General features: G+C 47.6%; 2 protein-coding genes across 2 annotated transcripts; both read left to right on the top strand.

Annotated features, from left to right (window-relative positions):
• Window positions 1-1572: 1572 nt before the first annotated feature.
• On the top strand, window positions 1573-6197 carry SEC11C (SEC11 homolog C, signal peptidase complex subunit). Its single transcript, XM_015848229.2, has 6 exons — window positions 1573-1676; window positions 1880-1989; window positions 3178-3327; window positions 4696-4815; window positions 5491-5548; window positions 5984-6197. Exons 1-6 carry the CDS (start codon window positions 1635-1637, stop codon window positions 6035-6037), a joined length of 534 nt encoding a protein of 177 aa, XP_015703715.1. The 5' UTR covers window positions 1573-1634; the 3' UTR covers window positions 6038-6197.
• Window positions 6198-13172: 6975 nt separating this feature from the next.
• Window positions 13173-17107, top strand: GRP (gastrin releasing peptide). The gene is made up of 3 exons (XM_015887178.2): window positions 13173-13449; window positions 13942-14192; window positions 16891-17107. Exons 1-3 carry the CDS (start codon window positions 13299-13301, stop codon window positions 16942-16944), a joined length of 456 nt encoding a protein of 151 aa, XP_015742664.1. The 5' UTR covers window positions 13173-13298; the 3' UTR covers window positions 16945-17107.
• Window positions 17108-18603: the final 1496 nt, after the last annotated feature.

Raw genomic sequence — 18603 nt, 5'->3', positions numbered from 1 at the left:
TACAACAAATGAGTTATCACTATGCAGAACGGTGTTTTGTATACAGTGAACAGATAATAAAAATTAAATTTTCACAGCCATTATTAACACTTTGGTTTATTTCACCACCTCGTGGTCCCACACCTGCAAGGGATGCTGTGAGCCATAGAGTTGTGCATCGCATGGATGCCAATGAGACGGAGTTATGCAGGGCAGTAAGAACAGAAAATGACTGCAGAACATTGGAGAATCACAGTATCATTAAGACCTCTAAGACCACCCTGCCCGACCATCCACCTGCCACCAGTATTACCACTAAACCACCTCCCCAGGTGCTGTGAAGTTGTCTGGCACTCAGTTGCCATTAAGAATGCTAACAGGAATACAGAAATATATGGAAAGCATAAATGCACCCCTGGAAAAAGCTCACCAATGCCTGCATAGGGAATGGCTCCTGCAGCCCAAATTCCCCACCAGCAGCAGAGCTGGGCAGGCACAAGGCAGGGCAGACAGCAGATGGATGGGGCAAGGGATGGGCAAAGCAGACACAACGGAGACCAATGAAGCCGTGATGATGATGAATAGAGATGCCTGCTCTATGAGAAAGGAGGGTGAAGGGCTCAGAGGTGCTTCTCCATACGGGACTCTGTGGTAGGATGCTACAGATCCTGAAGGTTAGCAGAGATTAGAGGGAGCAATCAGCAGATCCCTCAAACACAAAGACAGCTTTCCTGCCTTCAGGAGTCCCTGTCCTCAAAGCCTGGCTGGTCAGCCTGGTTTTGTCTTAGAGGCACAGCACAAGTGAGACATTGCTCTGCTTGGGGCAGCTCTGTGGTCTGCTCCAAGCTGTACCTTTTTCAATGCATGCTGAGCTCCCGGGGGCTCTCCATGCTTCTTCCATGTGCTGGGGGTGGCTGATGCTGCCCACAGCCGCCGGCTGCCCCTGGATCCCACCAGACATTTGCAGATGCAGAATTCGACCTTCTGAACGCCCCGACTCCCTCAGTTCTCAGATGCTGAGTATCCACGGGGAATTCAATGCGCCGGGGCTATTTAGTTTTAAAAGGATTTTTATTAAACCCTGACCTTTCCATTCTGTTGGTATTACCTTCCTCAGCACGCCGGCATGGCCAATAATGGGACACAGGGTAAAAAAAAAAAAACAACACAAAAAACCTTATTTAACTGTAAAACCTTTCTCAAATATTGTGTCAGTTCAGGAGCGAACTCCTGGTGTTTGAATACCAGCTTATAGCAGAAAGGTTATGTGCCTGGAGGGCTCCCAGCGACTGCTGCTTCTCAGTCAGCTTACAAGCGCCCATAAAAGCCAAGGCAGGAGCTGTGAGCCCACAGGCCGCGTTTATTTATCTCCATTGAACACACTGTGCACACAGGACACATTTATTTATCTCCATTGAACACACTTAACGCGGATCAAACCAGCTCTAATCCAGGCTCCAAGGGCAGCCGGGGCCCTCGCACTAGGCCCCCTATTTTGCGGTGCACGCTGGGAATTGTAGTCCTCAGAGTTCTCTCTACACTAAGCGCGGTGGGGAAAAACAACTACAACTCCCAAGCAGCCGCGGTGGCTGTGGGAGCGGTAGTGACTGAGAGTTGGGAGTGAGTGAGGGCTCGGCGCTGCGCCGCGGGCCGCCATGGATCTGTTCGGGGATCTGCGGCGGATGAACAAGCGGCAGGTAACGGGACGGGACGGGACGGGACGGGACGGGACCGAACGGGACGGGGTGGGAGCCGGCCCTACACAGCAGCTCAGGGCGTTGGAAGTGCGGCCGGGTCGGCTGCGGCCTGTACGAGGCTTCGGCGCTGCGGGTTGTTGGTGTAGGCCGCTGCTAATGCCCCGTGTTAATGTGTGTATTCATTATATACACGTCCCGTGTAGTTGTATTATCAGGTGTTGAACTTCGCCATGATCGTCTCCTCTGCACTTATGATATGGAAAGGGCTCATCGTCATCACTGGCAGCGAGAGCCCCATCGTGGTGGTGCTCAGGTGGGTGATGGTGCTGCTCTCAGCCCTGCTGTGTGGGTCTGAGTTGCACACACGTAAAGCAGAGCTCTGGGTCTGAGTTGCACACACATAAAGCAGAGCTCTGGGTCTGAGTTGCACACACATAAAGCAGAGCTCTGTCCGTGCTTAGCATTGAGGCTGTTGGTGACGTGTGTGAAGCAGCAGGTGTGTGAGAGCTCAGGCTGTTGCCTTAAGGTAAGCAGCTACCCAGGATCACTCGTGTATACTAAATAGTAATCCCTGGGCAAGGATTAGGATTCCAAAGTTTGGAAGGGATTTAGATTAGATGTCAGGGAAGACTTTACACAGAGAGGGAGTGGATTTCCCCTCCCCAGATGTGTTCAAGGCCAGGCTGGATGTGGCTCTGGGCAGCCTGCTCTGCTGGTTGGACACCCTGCACACAGCAGGGGGTTGAAATTAGATGGTCACTGTGGTCCTTTTCAAGCCAGGCCATTCTATGAGTGTGATTTTGAGGTCCTTTCCAACTCAAGCCAATCTGTGATTCTGTGCCTGAGAAACTCTGTGTTGTGTCTTCTAGAAGGCATTGAACAATGTATATATAGAATTATAGAAACAGAATGTGTGTCAGTAAGGAATAATGCAGAAAGAAACAGTATTTTAATGGGAAAAGTCACTGATTTGATCAGTGATCGGACCTGGAATCCTACCTTGAAGACTATTACCAAAATAACAGTGTTTGACTCTGGAAGAAAGGCATCAGTTTTTTGGGTCGTTAATAGCAGTCAGTGCTGTAAGAACAAGCCTCACTCAGGTCAGATAAGCTCTAGCCAGAGTATTTCCTGGGTTTCTGTTAAACACTTAATGGATTTTGCCTATTAAGTTGATTGTCTTAACCTGAATGGCTCGTGTTGTTCCTTTGTTGGTACTGTATGGTACTGTTACATTTCTGTAGAGCTTATTTATTACTTTCATTGAGGCAGTGAGAATGTCTTATATGGGCTGTCCCAGCCTGGGGCTCACTGGGTTGTGGGTTGTGTGTTGTCTGCATGGTATTCCTGAGTGGGTGAAGCTACAGATAGCAGTTAGAATTTGGGGGTTTATCTGTAAGAATGAAATAACTGTTGTTTGCTGAAATACTTGTTGTTTGCATGGTTGTTCTCCTGTTTGCCATAGTGCTAATGAACTCTCTCCTTCTCTTTCTGTTTGTAGTGGCAGCATGGAGCCAGCTTTTCACAGGGGGGACCTCTTGTTCTTAACAAATTTCCACGATGACCCAATCAGAGCTGGTGAAATAGTCGTTTTCAAGGTTGAAGGCAGAGACATTCCAATCGTTCACAGAGTAATCAAAATCCATGAAAAGTAATGCAGTTTGGCGTTTTCCTTCTTTCTAAATACAGTTTCTCTCACCATGAGTTCCACTTACTTTTCAGTTTGGTAATATCTTGTGAAAAAGAGCAGTTGAGGATTTGCTTTAACATAAAGCTGGTCTCTAGGATGTGATCTGTTCCCAGTTCTGGGTCATGCTTCCTGTGATCCTCCCATCCCTCAGCAAAACTGCTAGGATTCAGAGTGGGTCAGTGTATGCCACAGGGAGTTCTGTTGTTTTAACCCTTGTGGCATAGGCCTCACATAATGAACAGTTCTTCCCAAGCGTAAGAAGCAGTTCTGCTTTTTGCACAGTGGAAAGGTGGTGTGGATATATAGGAAGCACTGGAGTGTTTGCTCCTTAAGAGCTCTGGGTGAGTATTGAACCAAAATCCTGCATGTGTCATCCACACATACATAGTGCTAGAAAGGGAACAAAACTTTACAGACTTTACAATGCCAGCAGTTTAACTGATATCAAACAAAGTACAAAACACTACTTCCATTTGAAGCAGTAGGAAAAGGTTATTATTTGGGTATGTTTAGGTTATTATTTGGGTATGTTTAGGGTTTAAAATCTCTGTTTCTGCAGAAGGAGTGAGCCTTCTTAATTGGGATATCAGCACTGATGGGCCCAGAGCACTGCATGCAGGGTTTCCCATGCAGTAACAGCCCCACAGAATGTTTTGTCCACTTGATGATATTTAAAGACTGATTACATGTATTTTATTTTCCCTTTTACAAATATCAACTGCAGCTGAGGTATTGCTGTGTTGTTTAACTAAAGAGTAAGTGACCTGAAAGTGTGTTGCAGTGACAAAATACTGAGTTGGATGCAGATTTGTAACTGTGTTGAAATGTCTTTGGTTTTTATTAGCATCTAAGCTAAATGTTGTTGTGAGATCCTCCATTAAAGAAACACTGTCTCCTAGGGAGGGGGGTTGGTTTTATGGTTGGTTGCTGTTTGTTTGCTTGTTTGGTTTGTTAATTAAAATTTGTGTTCTCTTGCAAATACAGAAAATAGTATGTTTGGGGTTTTGCTTTGTTTTGTTTTTCCCAGATCAGCAAATACAAACAGTAAAACTAAAAGATAGATTGTTAAAACGAGTGCCTTTCATATTCATCACTGACATCAGGGGACAGTCTAGGACTGTTTTATACAGCCATCTCCTGTTGAAATTTGTTGTCTTTCAATAAAGGCTGTAATGTTAATGACTTAATGGTGCCTGTTAAATAAGCGGGAGTGGAAGTAAACATTGTTATCTAATCTTGTAGTACTTCCCTTTTCCATTGTGTGCTTTCAAGACGTTGATTGAAGTTTTTGAATTAAGTGGTTCAGTTTATCACCTCGTTGCCTTTTAGAGAAAATGGGAACATCAAATTTCTGACCAAAGGTGATAACAACGAAGTCGATGATAGAGGCTTGTACAAAGAGGGACAGAACTGGTTAGAGAAGAAAGACGTTGTTGGGCGAGCAAGGGGGTAAGTATTGCAAAACGGCTGTGTTTTTTTTAGCTAAAATAGAGAACAAGTGACAAACTTAAATCGATTCCACTGGGTACAAAGTGGAAAGCATGGTATGTTTGAGCTTCTTAGATAGGCTGGTAGTTCAACTAATTTCACTAGAAAAGCTACTTGCTTCAGTCTCCTTGCTGTTGTGGGGAGGGAACTAGTTTATTTAAGAAGTATATCAAAAATTGTTCACCAATGAGTAACAGTCAACTAGTCTTGCAACTGCTGGAAACTGCCAGGAAATGATTTCCACATCCCACAGTAGTTTTGTGCAAGGTTTCAGCTTTTGTCCACTTCCCTGCATGAAAAGGGGATTTTCTCAAGTGATCTGTAGCTTTGTGTAAGAAATACGTATTTGGAACACTCTTACTTGGAGCCTTGTGCCATTTAATGGTGCATGTGTATTTTTAATGCTATGAATAATATTTAGCAAGATGAAGCATTTGTGTGATGGAAGGAGTGGGGTCTGTGAGTTTGCTTCTGAATTTGTGTTGTCAGGTGCACATCACCTTTAAAGCCCTTGTTGTCTGCCTGAGTGTTTGTTTTCTCTGAAATCCATTATATAACATTTTCTAGACCAAGTAACACTGAAACACTGAAACTTTTGAGGATTAACTTTGCATTCATCTGTTCTGTCCATTACAGATTTTTGCCTTATGTCGGTATGGTAACTATAATAATGAATGACTATCCGAAATTCAAGGTATGTATGCAGACAGTTTGAATACTTAAATCTACTTTTTAAAGTACTGAAGTACTTTAAATTCTTAAATTACCAAGTAAGGTAATAAGGAAAAGAATCTTGCTTATAATAATACTTGTAAATAAACTTTGTTGTATCATTTGTTGCCTTGTGTATAATGATTGTTCTCAGGTCAGCTTGTCTGTGTTCTGTTAGAACATGGTGTTTTTATGGATTTGGAAGCAATTTACAGCTACAATGAGTTAAACACACAGTTGTAATGCTTATTTATAAAGAATTTGGTCACAGTGAAATATTGCTGTAATGCTACAGGAGCTGTAACTGCTCGTCTACCACTTGTAATGTTGTAGAGGGCACGTTTTGAGCAGTTTGTAATGTCAGAACTTCTCTAAAGAGGAATTGCCATCAGTCTCCATTCTGTGTTTTCTTCTGCAGTATGCTCTTCTGGCAGTAATGGGAGCTTATGTACTGCTGAAACGGGAGTCCTGAGGCACCAAAACAAAGTCAGCTTTCCAAGAACGACGTACAAAGTTAAATATATGGGGATAAAAAGAGCATAATATATTTCAGATGTTTTAATTTCTGTCTACGGTTACAAAGCTGTGCAAACTTTTGTCTTGACTAAATAAAGGGCGTTATTGATGAGTTACGCTTTTGGCTCTTGGTTTATTACTGAATGGCATATTTACCACCTGAATTAAGTAGTGCTTCTAGTTGGCCTATAGGAAGATACTGACCGTCCAGTGCTGGAGCAGCTCATGTACTCAGTGTTCTGTGGGTGCAGTGCACACAGACTGCGGTGTGATGGAGGCTCTCCTTGCTTTCTCCTGCCTTCCTATCCAGGTATTTTGCTGTTTCTGTTCCCGACCTTATGAGGTGTTCTGTCAGCACTTACAAAGACATGGCATACATGTTGGAACAGGATGAGTTGTAGGAGTTTGGTCACACTGATGCCTAAAGAAAACCGTCTGGATATGGCCTGGAGGAAGGAAAAATGACAACAAAAACAATAAAACAGAAAGAAATTTTCACTCTTTATTGAGAAATGGAAACTTCTTTTCTCTGAACGTGAAACTTGCTCCTTCATGTTCTAGAGATGAAGAAGGGAAGGACCTGATTTTTTGGGTCACGACATGATTCTAGAATTCAGGCTGTTGACCTTTTTGCCTTTGTGTTTCTAGCTGTGAAATAAAGCCAACAATTTTCTTCCTGGGGCTTTACAGGTACCCAAATTACTAGATGAAAAGCGCAGTTGTGTGCCCAGTAATATTACCAGTAAGGGAAAAGCATAACCCAGATTCCTGTTTTGAGGATGTGTTGTTCTGTCTATGACACCTGAAGAGTGTCAAATATAAAATTGATCTTTTGCTTTAAGCTAAGGACAGTCTTAAGTGAAGTTCTGGGTCTTCTTGGCTTCCAGTGTCAGTATTGTACCATCAACAAAGCAGAACCTGTTTTCTTTGCATGCTTTGTTTTTGTAGCTCTGATGAGGAACAGCATGATGCTTTTTTTCCTATGGAGTTGTGTTGCTTCTGTAATCCCTCACCTCTGCAGAAATACACCATTATACAACAATGGCACCGCTTCTGCTCTAACTGAAAGGCAGGCAGCTGCTGGGTTCTTCCAAGTACTGTGCTTCTTTTGTGTCCTACTAAGCAGTTTGCACAACAAATTCTAATATAAAAATGAGTTATTCCTTATCAATTTGTGTAGAATTAGAATTGAGTATAATAAAGAGCCTGTCAAGGGTAATGTAGTTTACTCTTCATGCAGTCTTTCTGGAAGTGTGCCACCACGGTTAAGTAAAAATGCAGTAATTTTGGGGTCAGTGTATGGGTGGTGTTCCTCAAATTAGAATTTACTCCCACTCTCCTACAGTCACAGTTCTAACTTTGAGAGTGGGACTTTGCACGTAACTCTGATGATGAATTCAGCCCATTTTGATGGGAATTTTGTGTTGAGGAAATAAAAGTCAGCCAAAAAGCAGCCGGGATTAACTTAGCTGTGCTCAGAAGGTTGTAATTCTGGAGAGAGAGAGGCTGCATCTCACTTTGACTCCCTGATAACCCCATCCCATGGAACTGACTCACGTGGTAGGGTGAAATGCAGTTGTGCCTGCGTTCCCTGCTCTTATTATACTGCATTATATGTACCTGCTGTACCTGCTCTTCAGTGGTGTGCATGACAGCACAGCTCCATTTACCTTCTTGATTTCAGATGCCTGCCTCCAGGGAGCTCCATGTTGGTGTAGGAATGGGGTGTCTGATGCTGATGACTTCTTGCTCCTCACTGCATCCATTTGTTGAGGTATCCGAGAACTGAAGACCAGACTGTCACAAAGTGAGGGCCTGTGGTGCACCATTTAAACACCCAGGTTCAGAGGAGCCAGTGCAGTTTGGTTGGTTGTTCTCTGTTGGGTCTGTGAGTAGAACAGACTCATCAAAGCGCCTGGGAAAAGGAAAAGCAAATGCTGGCTAGCCTGAGAGGTCCTCATATCCAGGGTGTTTCTGGAGGAGCAAAGAAACACCATGAGATAGATCACTGATAGCATCCAGAGCCATAAGGCACCGAGCTCTGTGGGCACCATGTGAACCCTTCCTTGCACTGAAGTTCTAGCTCACGGCAGTGAGCGGATGTGAAATGAAACCACCTGAAGGTTTAAGCTGCCTTGCAGTGCCAAGGCCTTACACAGCTCTGTGAGAGCGTTTGTGCTGTAATCATAGTGCTTCTGTCAATGCAGAATATGAAGCCTCTTTCTCAGCAGAGAGGAAGCGATGCTGTATATGAAGCCTGGTTAATCACGTCTCTTTTTTCTCAGAGAAAAAAAATGCAAATGATGCAGCACATGCTTTTTGCAGAAGGAATGCTTTACACAATGCTAACAGCCTTGCTTTTCTGACTCGGAACAGCAGTGCTGCTGACAGGGTTTACACCCAGGGGGAAATGCTTTCAGCACTCACCTCTTCACAGCGCAGTAAGGGCAGCTCAGACTTCTCTTTGCCTTCTCTGTTAGTCACACATTGCTCTCACTGTCTTTTCTTACTCAGTCAAGAGCCCCAAGCCTGCTGCTGAGGTTGCTTTGAAAGGCAAAAGGGAGAGAAAGCAGAGGGCTGCTGTACGTCTGTCCTGCGATGGCTGTCAGTCCCACCAGGAGGACATGGGGTGCCTACACGACCCGCCCAGCCTTGTCAGATGGTCCTTTCTCTCTGTGTTTAATCAAGATAGTGAGCAATAGTGATGAAAATGGTGCTTTCCTCTGCCTGCATGGGTTTTATCAGTGTTTCTTTGAACATCTTATGGGCCTAAAGCAAACAAAATGCAAAGGACAAAAAGTTAATGTTTCCCTGCTCTATAGCTTGGCTATAGCCTATTCTACTCTTCATGTCACTGCTTGTGCTCCAGCACCTTGCTTTGGTACACAGAGCCAACTCTGCTTCTCTATCGTCTGCGTGTGGTGATGCTACCAGCAGAAATTGAAATCCTCTATGGGGTGTGTGTATCACCTATAGAGATATATGAAAATCTGATGTGGATGTGGGCATCATCCCCATTCTGAAGCCATCTGAAAACTGAACATACATCTGGATCTGAGTCTGACAAGCAAAGCTGCTCTGGACAAAGCTCCATTCTGTTTGTGATGATGTTAGGGCAGCAGCTCCCAGGACAGCGAAGGTCACACTGGCTGAACTGAAAGGTGTGTTTGGAAGGTGTGATGCCTACACATCAGCTCCAGCATCTGCTGCATGGCTGGGGCTGTGTGTGAGCCCCAAGGCCCAAGGAGCTGCACCAGCTCCTGCTTCCAGTGAACATCCCCTTTTTGCAGCTGCTTCACTGCTGTGCTTTGTGGCTGGAGCCGGGGGCTTCCTGGCTCTGCCCCTCCTGTCACCTCTGCTTGCTCAGTGCTCTGCCTAGCAGCAGCCCTTCTGCAATGAAGTTTCTTCTGTTTTAGTTTCTCAAACACAAACGACACTTATGAATTCAGCACCAGCAGCTATAAATGGAAGGAAGTTGGCAATGGGGAATAAAAAAATGCATGGTTTTCTATTTCCTCTGATCTTGTTTCCCATAGGTTTATCTGCAGACTACCAAGCTGGTGGATGAGTCACCTGCTGGGAGCTGCACTAACTCAGCTGCAGCTGAGGAAGTTCTTTAGATGGAGCTTGGACTGCAATGTCAGCCCCATCCCCAAGCTGCTCTCTGTGCCTTTATCTGTGCAGAGTTCCTGGCAGCTGGAAGGTCCTGGAAGGTGAGACCTCCAGGTTCACTATTAGAGAGTCCAGCTTTTATACTGCTGAATAAACAAGCTTACATACCTCCAAGCATGGGAACATCTGTTTTAATTCTCCCTTTTTGGATTCTACCTCCAGCCTGGCCAAGGCTCAAGGAGGAACCAAGGAGTTTGTGTACTGCTGAGCCTTGACATCATGCCTCTGAACAAGGAAAGGCCAACACATTTCATAACGCCTTATGTAAGCTACATCTCTTGCTAATTAGGCACCAAGATATGTATTTTGCTAATGGTCATATATATTTGGTTAATGATTGGATACTGATGACGTATAATGTGTTGTGAGATTCATCCAGAGGTCCACATTGGTTCAAGGCCTACAGTTCAAGCCTTAGGACTTCAGCAGCACAAAGAGTGCCAAATTTCTTAAACTTTGCCTTGTTAAATAAATGCACACCACATCGTTCACCTCTGCAAAGCTGCGGGGCTCCTTTCACAAGAACATCAACAAGATGAAGCTCTTCACAATAAGGGCAGAGAGGTGGTGGTGCCCCATCCCTACAGACAGCCAAGGTCAGGCTGTGTGGGCTGTGAGCACTGATGGAGCTGTGGGTGTCCCTGTGCACTGCATGGAGTGGGGCCTGAGGGCCTTTAGGGGTCCTTTCCCATGGGGAAGGCTCTGTAGTTTTATGTTCTGTCTGTTTGCAGAGCGCTGCCCCCCACCTCGCCCTGCACCATTCAGCATCTCCAACATTTGCAGAGCACTCCCCGGTGATCGCTCCGTTATTACATTGCTGATATGCTTAAACCCCTGTTTGCTCTGTACATATATCAGAGCTATCTGTAACGTCAGAACCGCTACAAAAGGCGGTGAGAGGTGCAGCGTTTTTCTTTCATCCCCTTTTATTTCCATAAAATCTGATTCACCGGCGGTCCACATTTGTCTGAAATGCAAAGGATACAAAATAAACAGTGGTGCTGTAAGAACGGCATTAAACCCAGTGATGCTTTCCACGCAGTCTCTCACTTTGACATGTGGGCAGATCAAGGAGAGCTGCTCCTTGAAACTCACATACAAGTAGATGTTACTGGGTTCCTTCTTTGGGGCAGAAGAGTATCCCATAGGACTCAGTCCCCCCACGTGTTCTCATTGACTTTCAGGATGATTGTCAGCATCAAAGCAAAGGTAAGGCTAAAAAAAGGCAGGCAGGCCTTCAGAGTTGCTTCCATTTTGCACAACTGTGGTTTTCTCTTCCAAAAAGACCCAAATTCCTCAATTGGAGTTTCTGTTGCTGGGTTGCTTCAAATGGCTCAGCTGAATGCCTGAGGGACTTCAATAGAGGTCTGTATTAACTTCATGACAAAGAAAAAAACACACCTCAAACCCTACCTTGATTCCCCCCTGCAGATCATTACGTTTCACCATAACTGTAACGACCTACAGGGAAACAAATTAAGACCAAAAGACAAGATATAAAATCAGAAGTGCTCCAGGAGCAGCCTCAAGGCAGAGCAACCCAAGGCAGTGTGAAGTGAGACCCAACGTGAAAGCACAACCTTTAGCATGTGGGATGAACACAGACGTGTCCTGCACATAGAAAATATGAGAAAGGTGAAGCCAAACGTTCTGCTTTGGTGCTGTTGTTTTTTCTGAAAATAAACTTTGTTTCCCCCCTTTTTCCTGAATTTTTCATTTCCTGGCTTGAATGGAGATGAGCAATTGGGGTGTCCCACGGATGGCGATGCTGTCACTCAGCACAGAGCACTTGTTTTCCGTAGCCGTGCTGCACAGTGAAACTCCTGACTGAGGCATGAGAATGCCATTGTAAATTAAACAAGAATGCGTAATGAATAACCAAAATGAAAGAGTGAATCACATGAAGCGATAAAAGGAGATGCAATAAACTGAGACTAAACAAGGGAACAATTTAGCTCATACAGTAGGGTACACAACTGACTTCAGAAGTGCTTGAGCCGGATAATCTGCCCAGTAATTGCGTTACTTTACATCCATGGCAGCTTCCAGCAGGAAGCACTGTGGGTACGGCTCCATGCAGCCCTGTGGGGTCAGCTGCAGGACCTGGCAATGCCTCACAGTCAGCTCTGTTAACAGCATCTACAACTTCATGACGTTTCTCCCGACACAGAATGGCCGCACCAACCAATTCCACATGGCTTCACCCCTGTGGCCTGTTCCCCTCGGGGACGAGCAGCACATCAGGGCTGCACGTCCTTCTGACACTCATCCATCCACCTTCACTCCACTGAGGCCTCTTTGGAGTGTTTTTGTGTTCTGCCTCTTGGTGGCCTTTACAGCCCTCTGTCATCCCCTCCAGGGATTCACCCACCCTCTCCTTCTGGCTCTCAGCAGGGTGGAAATCTTTCCATTCATTAACACATCTATCCAGCTCTGGAACGTCACGAGGAGAAAGTGCTGCAAACCCGAGTTGTATTCATAAATACTCGAAACAGTAACTTCAGGTGATACTGGAAATTAAAAAGAAACTCTTTGCCTAGGTGCTTAAAGTCACTTTGTGCTTTGAGTTCGGTCATTTTTCCCCCCTAAGCTCCTTTAAAAACTTCCCAGCCCGTCCAGGTATTTCCATCCAAAGGGGCAAATTACTTCTGTGAACATGTTCTCGTTTTCTCTGAAGAAGGTAAGATTCATTTCGACTTTTGTCTTCTTCCTGCAATGGAGATGTCACCCGGCTCCCCGCTCCAGGCCGTGACGATGGCACTTTGCTTTAGGGTGTAAATTAGTGCCTACACATGAGAACCTGCGCCGACAACGGTAAAACTGCACCGTGCTACGGCCATCCCCTACCCCATTTCTTCTGAGCCCCGTGCCCCATTGTGGGTCCCTGCAGCAAAGCCCCCCGCGCCCTCCGCAGGGACCCGAGGGGAGAACCCGCTCCTCGGGAATTCCTGTTTTGCAAACAAAACTGCTGGTGAAAACGGCCCCGAGCGCCGTTTTGGGCGGTGTCTCCATTAGAATCAGAGCTGCCACAGCCCGGTTGCCTGCGGGACGCGGGGACATCCCGGAGCACCGACGGCACCGGGACAACGCGCCCAGGGCCCGGCGGGGAGGGACGAGCGGCACCGGGACGAGCCGTCGGGGAGCACGGTGTGAGGCAGCGCTGGGGCTGAGCTCCGGGACTGAACCCCCCCGCATCCCCCCGCCGGGAGCCCTCCGGGGCGGGGAGGCGGGCGGGGGGGTCCGGGCTGCCCGCGGAGGCCCCCGCCCCCGCCGGAGGCAGGACGGCGGCACGGGGGGCCGGGGGCGGCCGCAGCCCCGGCCCCGTGAGGAGGCGTCAGGCGCCGGAGCTCCGCTCTCGCCCGGTCCCGGCTCCGTATAAATGGGGGTCGGCGGCTGCAGCGGCGGCAGCGCTCGTCCCAGCCGCAGCCGGAGCCGGAGCGCGAAGCCGGGCGGGGGCCGGCCCGCAGCGGAGTGCGGCTCGACGGCGGGGCGGGCAGGGAAGCGGCACCGGCACCGGCACGGGCAGGGGAAGCGGTACCGGCACGATGGGCTGCGGCGGCCCCCGGCGGCCCGGCGCGCTGCCGCTGCTGGCTCTGCTGGCTCTGCTGGCTGCGCAGGGCGGAGCGGCCCCTCTGCAGCCCGGCGGGTCCCCCGCGCTCACCAAGATCTACCCCCGCGGCAGCCACTGGGCTGTGGGTAAGTCTCCGTGCCGCCCCCCGCGCTCCGATGTCCGCCCCGGGGGCTCCGTGCTGCTGCTTGATGCCGCCGTCGGGTCTTCTTCCCGGCTCCGTCCCGGGAGCGCCGGCCGGGCTATGGATGCACGGGGCGAGTTCCCACATCCGACATCAAGGCGTGGGAAGTCTGAACTTTCGGCTTCTCCACCCACAACTGACTTGTTCCACCAGTTCTAACCAGGTGCTTCTCCCTAGTTCCCAGCAAAATGCTTGGTTATCTCTGTCCGGTTTGTAGCAGCGCTCCCATTGCCAGGGCATGAAATCAGTTGTGTGTAACACTGACAACACCTTCACTCCCTGCTGTGCTTCAGTTTTGACATCTTCCCTTCCCTCCTTTCCCTCCCTTCCCTTTTTCTCCCCTCCCTCCATCACTACTCCTAGCTGATGTTTGAACTCCTAAAGCCATGTTTTGCCTGTTTGGATGAATTTCATGCCACAGTCCTTGTTCTCACAGGGCATTTAATGGGGAAAAAGAGTACTGGGGATATTCCTTATGCATATGAAGAAGAAAACAAGAACCCATTTTCAGCATCACCTGAAAATGTCAAGCAGCTGGATGACTATCTGCAGCGGGAAGAAATGTCCAAACATTTGCTTCAGCTGCTGGAGGGGAATGAAAATAAAAGTGCTCACTTCTCAAAAGGAGAGCTTCCCTGGCACACCAGGAACTCTGGGGAGACAGATGACAGCAGCAGCTGGAAAGATGTAAGTAAGACAAGATGTGAAAACATTCCTTACAGTCACCTTTTGTTTTGAAGTGGTATACCGGCTCCATCTGACTCCTGCACTGTCCTGAGTGTTATCAGAAATGTGTCTAACACAGCAATTATTCGGTAAAGCAGGATTTTGCTCTTGATTAGGGATAGTTGGTCACTTACAGTGTGCTGTATGAACTGATTTGCAGTCGGACATAAACTCAACAAGTGTTCCACAGGTCTCAGTGTCTGGATTCTCTTCCAGCTCCCTGGTTGTTAACATTTTTTTTTCTTTTTTCTGGCACTTTTTGTCAGCAGCAAGTTCTGTGTCAACCCAGCAGAACTGAGCTGGTGTGAAAAACAGGTGTGCATGCAGGGAGAAGGCAAAGAGCAGCCCGTATAGAGCTGCCCTACATGGGCTGTGTGTTCTGGCTGCTGTTACCTGCTCTGGTTTCTGAGACACCTCATCGTGGAGCAGAGCTGCTCCCAGCCCTGCCCTCAGCACACCCAAATCCCTTCCCTGGGCATCAGTGTGTCTGTCTGATGATGCTGACCGCTGCTGGTCACGTTTGGTCCCATAAAATCAAACTTTAATGCGTGCCATCATTAATCCAACCCCTTCTTCCCTTAAGCAATGGTGGGTATGAGTGCTAGTTCATGAGATATGGCTTTGGTACAGATTCATGCCTGTTCCTCTGGAAAATCCTGTGAAATGTACTCAGAAAGATGTTGGTGAGGTTTTACAGAAGGTAGTGGAGGTCCAAAAGAAGGCTTGCAGAACTTAGGGCACAACTCCTTTCTTTGTAAAGCATCAGGTTCCAGGATGGTGATGGAGCTGCACAGTTCCTTTGGGCAGCATTGAAATGGTTTAGAAAGGGTGATGCACACCTTTAAAGGTGTTGGTGAGAAGGGTTTTTCTTTCCATCTCCTCCAGCAGTGTGTATTCCTAAGCTAACTTCGCCCTGCTCTCCCTCCTGAATTCCCAGTGCACTGAAATCATTGCTGCTGACTTGAGGAAGGATAAGGATTTACTCATTAAATTAAGCTGTGATTTAAGTCTCTTACAGCACTGATGTGAACGCTGTCTGTGTGTTTGTTTCTGGCTGTGGCTTTATGACAGTGATGTTTAAAATAACTGTGATTGATACGGTCTAGAGAGGAAAAGCTGTTTGTCTCCTCCTCATTTCTGCAGTGTGCAGCTCTGTAATCCAGTTAGACAAACTCCATTATGCTATATGGAGAGGGAAATATTTTAACTTCTAAAAGCATATGGTAATAAATCATACTTAAATGGCCAGATGTTGCCCTTATTGAATTCTATTCACATCTGTGTGCTTTTGCCCTAAATTAATATCCACCTTTTTCTCTTCTTTTATTTATTTATTTTTTTTGGTCAGACACTGAATGTATGTGTGGAATAATAATGGAGTAATAACAAATACGTGGATTAACATTGCCTTAACTCTGCAGAATTATCAAATGAGTGGCAAAATAAATCACATCTCCCATGCAACCATGATATGTGACCAGCAGCAGAGACTCATTTTGCCATAGAACCTTTAACTTCCAATGTGCAAAGTGTGCACCTTGCACACACTTGGCCCAGGCTCTTCCTGTTAATGCTCTGTGGAGGTGTCTGCCTATGGGGATGGTGGCTGGGAGTCAGGTGGCTGATTAAACTGATGGTGGTGGGGTAGTGGTTATGGGATGTTTGTGTTTGGCTCTCAGTGCTTTTCCAGCCGTAATGTGTTTGAAACAGAAACTGGCTGTGGGAGGAAGCAGACCCTGTGTTTGGAATTGGATCACTATGAAACTGCCCCAATAGGAGGTACTGAAATGTGAGCAAGAGTGTTTTGTGAGCTCTGCTGTGCAGTGATGAAATACCTTCCCTAGGACCGAATAGTGACCAGGGCAGCTGCAGGCAGGGAGCAGGGCTGTGCTGCTGAGCACAGGGAGCTGCTCCACTGGGCATCACTGAGGGCAGACACTGTTGGGAAGGGCTCTGTTCCATGGACTCTTTCAAGTTTTCACCAGTGCAGGTTTTGAATCGAGAATCATAGATTGGAAGTTACTGAAGTCAAAGGCTGCAGCAGTAAATTCAGGTCTGCCCTTTAGGTGACTCAACTCAGAGCCTTGGGTGCGAGCTCTGATTTGCTCTGAGCATTATCCACCATCAGTGCTCATGTTGTGCTGTTCTCAAGAGCAGTAATAAGAAGAAAACCATTTCTGAAAGACCAAAACACAGTAGGATGAGTATCAAAACAGTCAGTCTAAATGGGAGAGAACTGAGCATCACAGTGCTGGGGATTCAGCTGCAGGTGGAGGACCTGAGTTCCATCCTTGTGCCTTCAAACAGCAGTGGGCAAAAGGAAGACTTTGCCTGCTCTTTATTCTGTGAGTCAATTGCAATTGAAATAATAAAGATCAGAAGGGAAATCTGTCCTGCAAGCTGGCCTTGGTGTAAGAGTAAGTTGGAAAATGAGCTTTAAACTGTTCCTGTGTCTTGGCTTTTCGACAGTAATGAGGCATTATATCAAGACGGCAGGCAGAGTTCCCTGGGAAATGACTTTCCTCTTACTTTGCCCATTGGTTATTAAGCTGATCAGGACAAATTATGTCTCTCTGTATATGAGGCTGATGAGCTTAGGGAGTATCTCCTGCCAGGCCTGCTCTATAAATGCCGTTTTGTTTCTCTCTCTTTTTATCAGATGATGGAGTATCTGCTTCAGGCTGTGAACATGAAGGACAGCACTCCGAGCTGAAAGCAAGTCTCTAAACACGAAGAACTCCAACACTTTCCACAAGAGACTATGTTTCACAAGCACTTGATTGTATCAGATAATCAGCAAGGTTTCTTTTCTGTAAACAAGATTTCCGTTGTGTAAGATACCTAAATACACGTATTCTTGTATGTTTCGGCAATGATCACGCTCCCTATTTCATTTTATACTTTATTCCTGCTCGGTCCGGTCCCGGCGCTGCAGCAGATGGCGCTGATGGTGCGGGCTGTCCTGCTGTACCCGCTGTGACCGCCAGGGGGCGCCGCAGCACCGCGGTTCCGGTGCCTGCAGTGCAATGGGGGCAGCAGCTCCATCAGTGCCACATCCAGCCTGACCCTGGGAGGGGGCACCACCACCCTCAGTGTGAAAGACTTCATCTGTATATCCAACCTAAATCTGCCCTCTTTAAGCTTGAAGCCACTTCCCTCTTGTTCTGTCACCACAGACCCCGCTAATGAGTCCGCCCCCCTCTTTCCTGCAGCTCCCCTTTAGATACTGGCAGGCTGCTCTCCCTGGAGCCTTCTCCATGCTGCACAGCCCCAGCTCTCAGCCTGTCCTCATAGGAGAGCTGTTCCATCCCTGCGATCATTGCTGTGTCCCTCCTCACTGAGCACTGAGCACTCCCCATCTGTTTGCAGCCCTCCAGGTGAGGTCTCACAGTGGCAGATCCCCCCTCACCCTGCTGGGCACCGTGCTTTGGATGCAGCCTGGGATGCAGTTGGTTTTCTGGGCTGTGAGGGAACACTGCTGGTTCATGTCCACCAGTGCCCCAGGTCCTTTTTTGCTCCATCCTTACATCCCCCAGCTGGGACTGATGGTGCAGGTTGCCAGAACACAGGTATACTCCTTGTACCTGGCTTTATAGAACCTCATGCTGGGACTGCATCCTCTGCTCACTGCACTGCTCCCTCCCATATACCAACAGCCTGAGCTGCAGCTCTGCTTCCTCCTAACACCATCCAAATCCCCATCACTGTTCTCCCCCAGGTGCCCTGACCTGCTGATTTTAACCTCTTTTCTATGCAGGACCAAATATCTCAGGGCTTATGTCACAGTTCTTAGTGGGGCAGGAACTTCATACGCCAAAGGGCTGACGTGTCAGCCACCATTCACGTCATGCGTTAGCAAAATAGAGAAGACACAACATTAGTCCTACCAGAAAGCCCAGCAGTGCTGTCAGGATGGCAGCACCTCGCTCTAATCCGTGTCTCCTCCCTGGCTTCTGGTTGTGTCCCTGCACACGTGCAGGCAGGTGACATCAGCTGCCCCTCCCACGTAGCCCAACAGCTTGATGTAGTGGATGAAAGAGATACGGAGATGGGTTTGGTCCCCACGGCCTCTGCCCACCCCACAAAGGTGGAACGGGCACAGCCAGGATCCCAGCACTGTGCCCTCAGTGCAGCCAGCACCCAGCGCACCCTCCTGCCTACAAACAGCTCCATCACAGGGGGACGCAGCTTTTAATAGCTCCATTTGCAGCTGCTTTATTGCTGCGACTCTCCCTCGGAGCTCTGGTGCTGCACAGGTCGGGAGCAGGCGTTGTCAGCACGGTCCTGCTGATGGAATTGAAGCAAAAGGAGAAAGAGCTCCGGCAGAAATGGCCGCGCTAAGAGCCTTAGCGCAGTTAGAGCAAAGAAGTGG

The sequence above is a fragment of the Coturnix japonica genome, chromosome Z (assembly GCF_054131305.1).
Source record: "Coturnix japonica strain WE chromosome Z, WE-NBRP24, whole genome shotgun sequence".
In the NCBI taxonomy this organism is placed as follows: domain Eukaryota; kingdom Metazoa; phylum Chordata; class Aves; order Galliformes; family Phasianidae; genus Coturnix; species Coturnix japonica.
The sequence above is the reverse complement of the archived record's forward strand: the minus strand, read 5'-3'. Positions and strand labels throughout refer to the sequence as shown.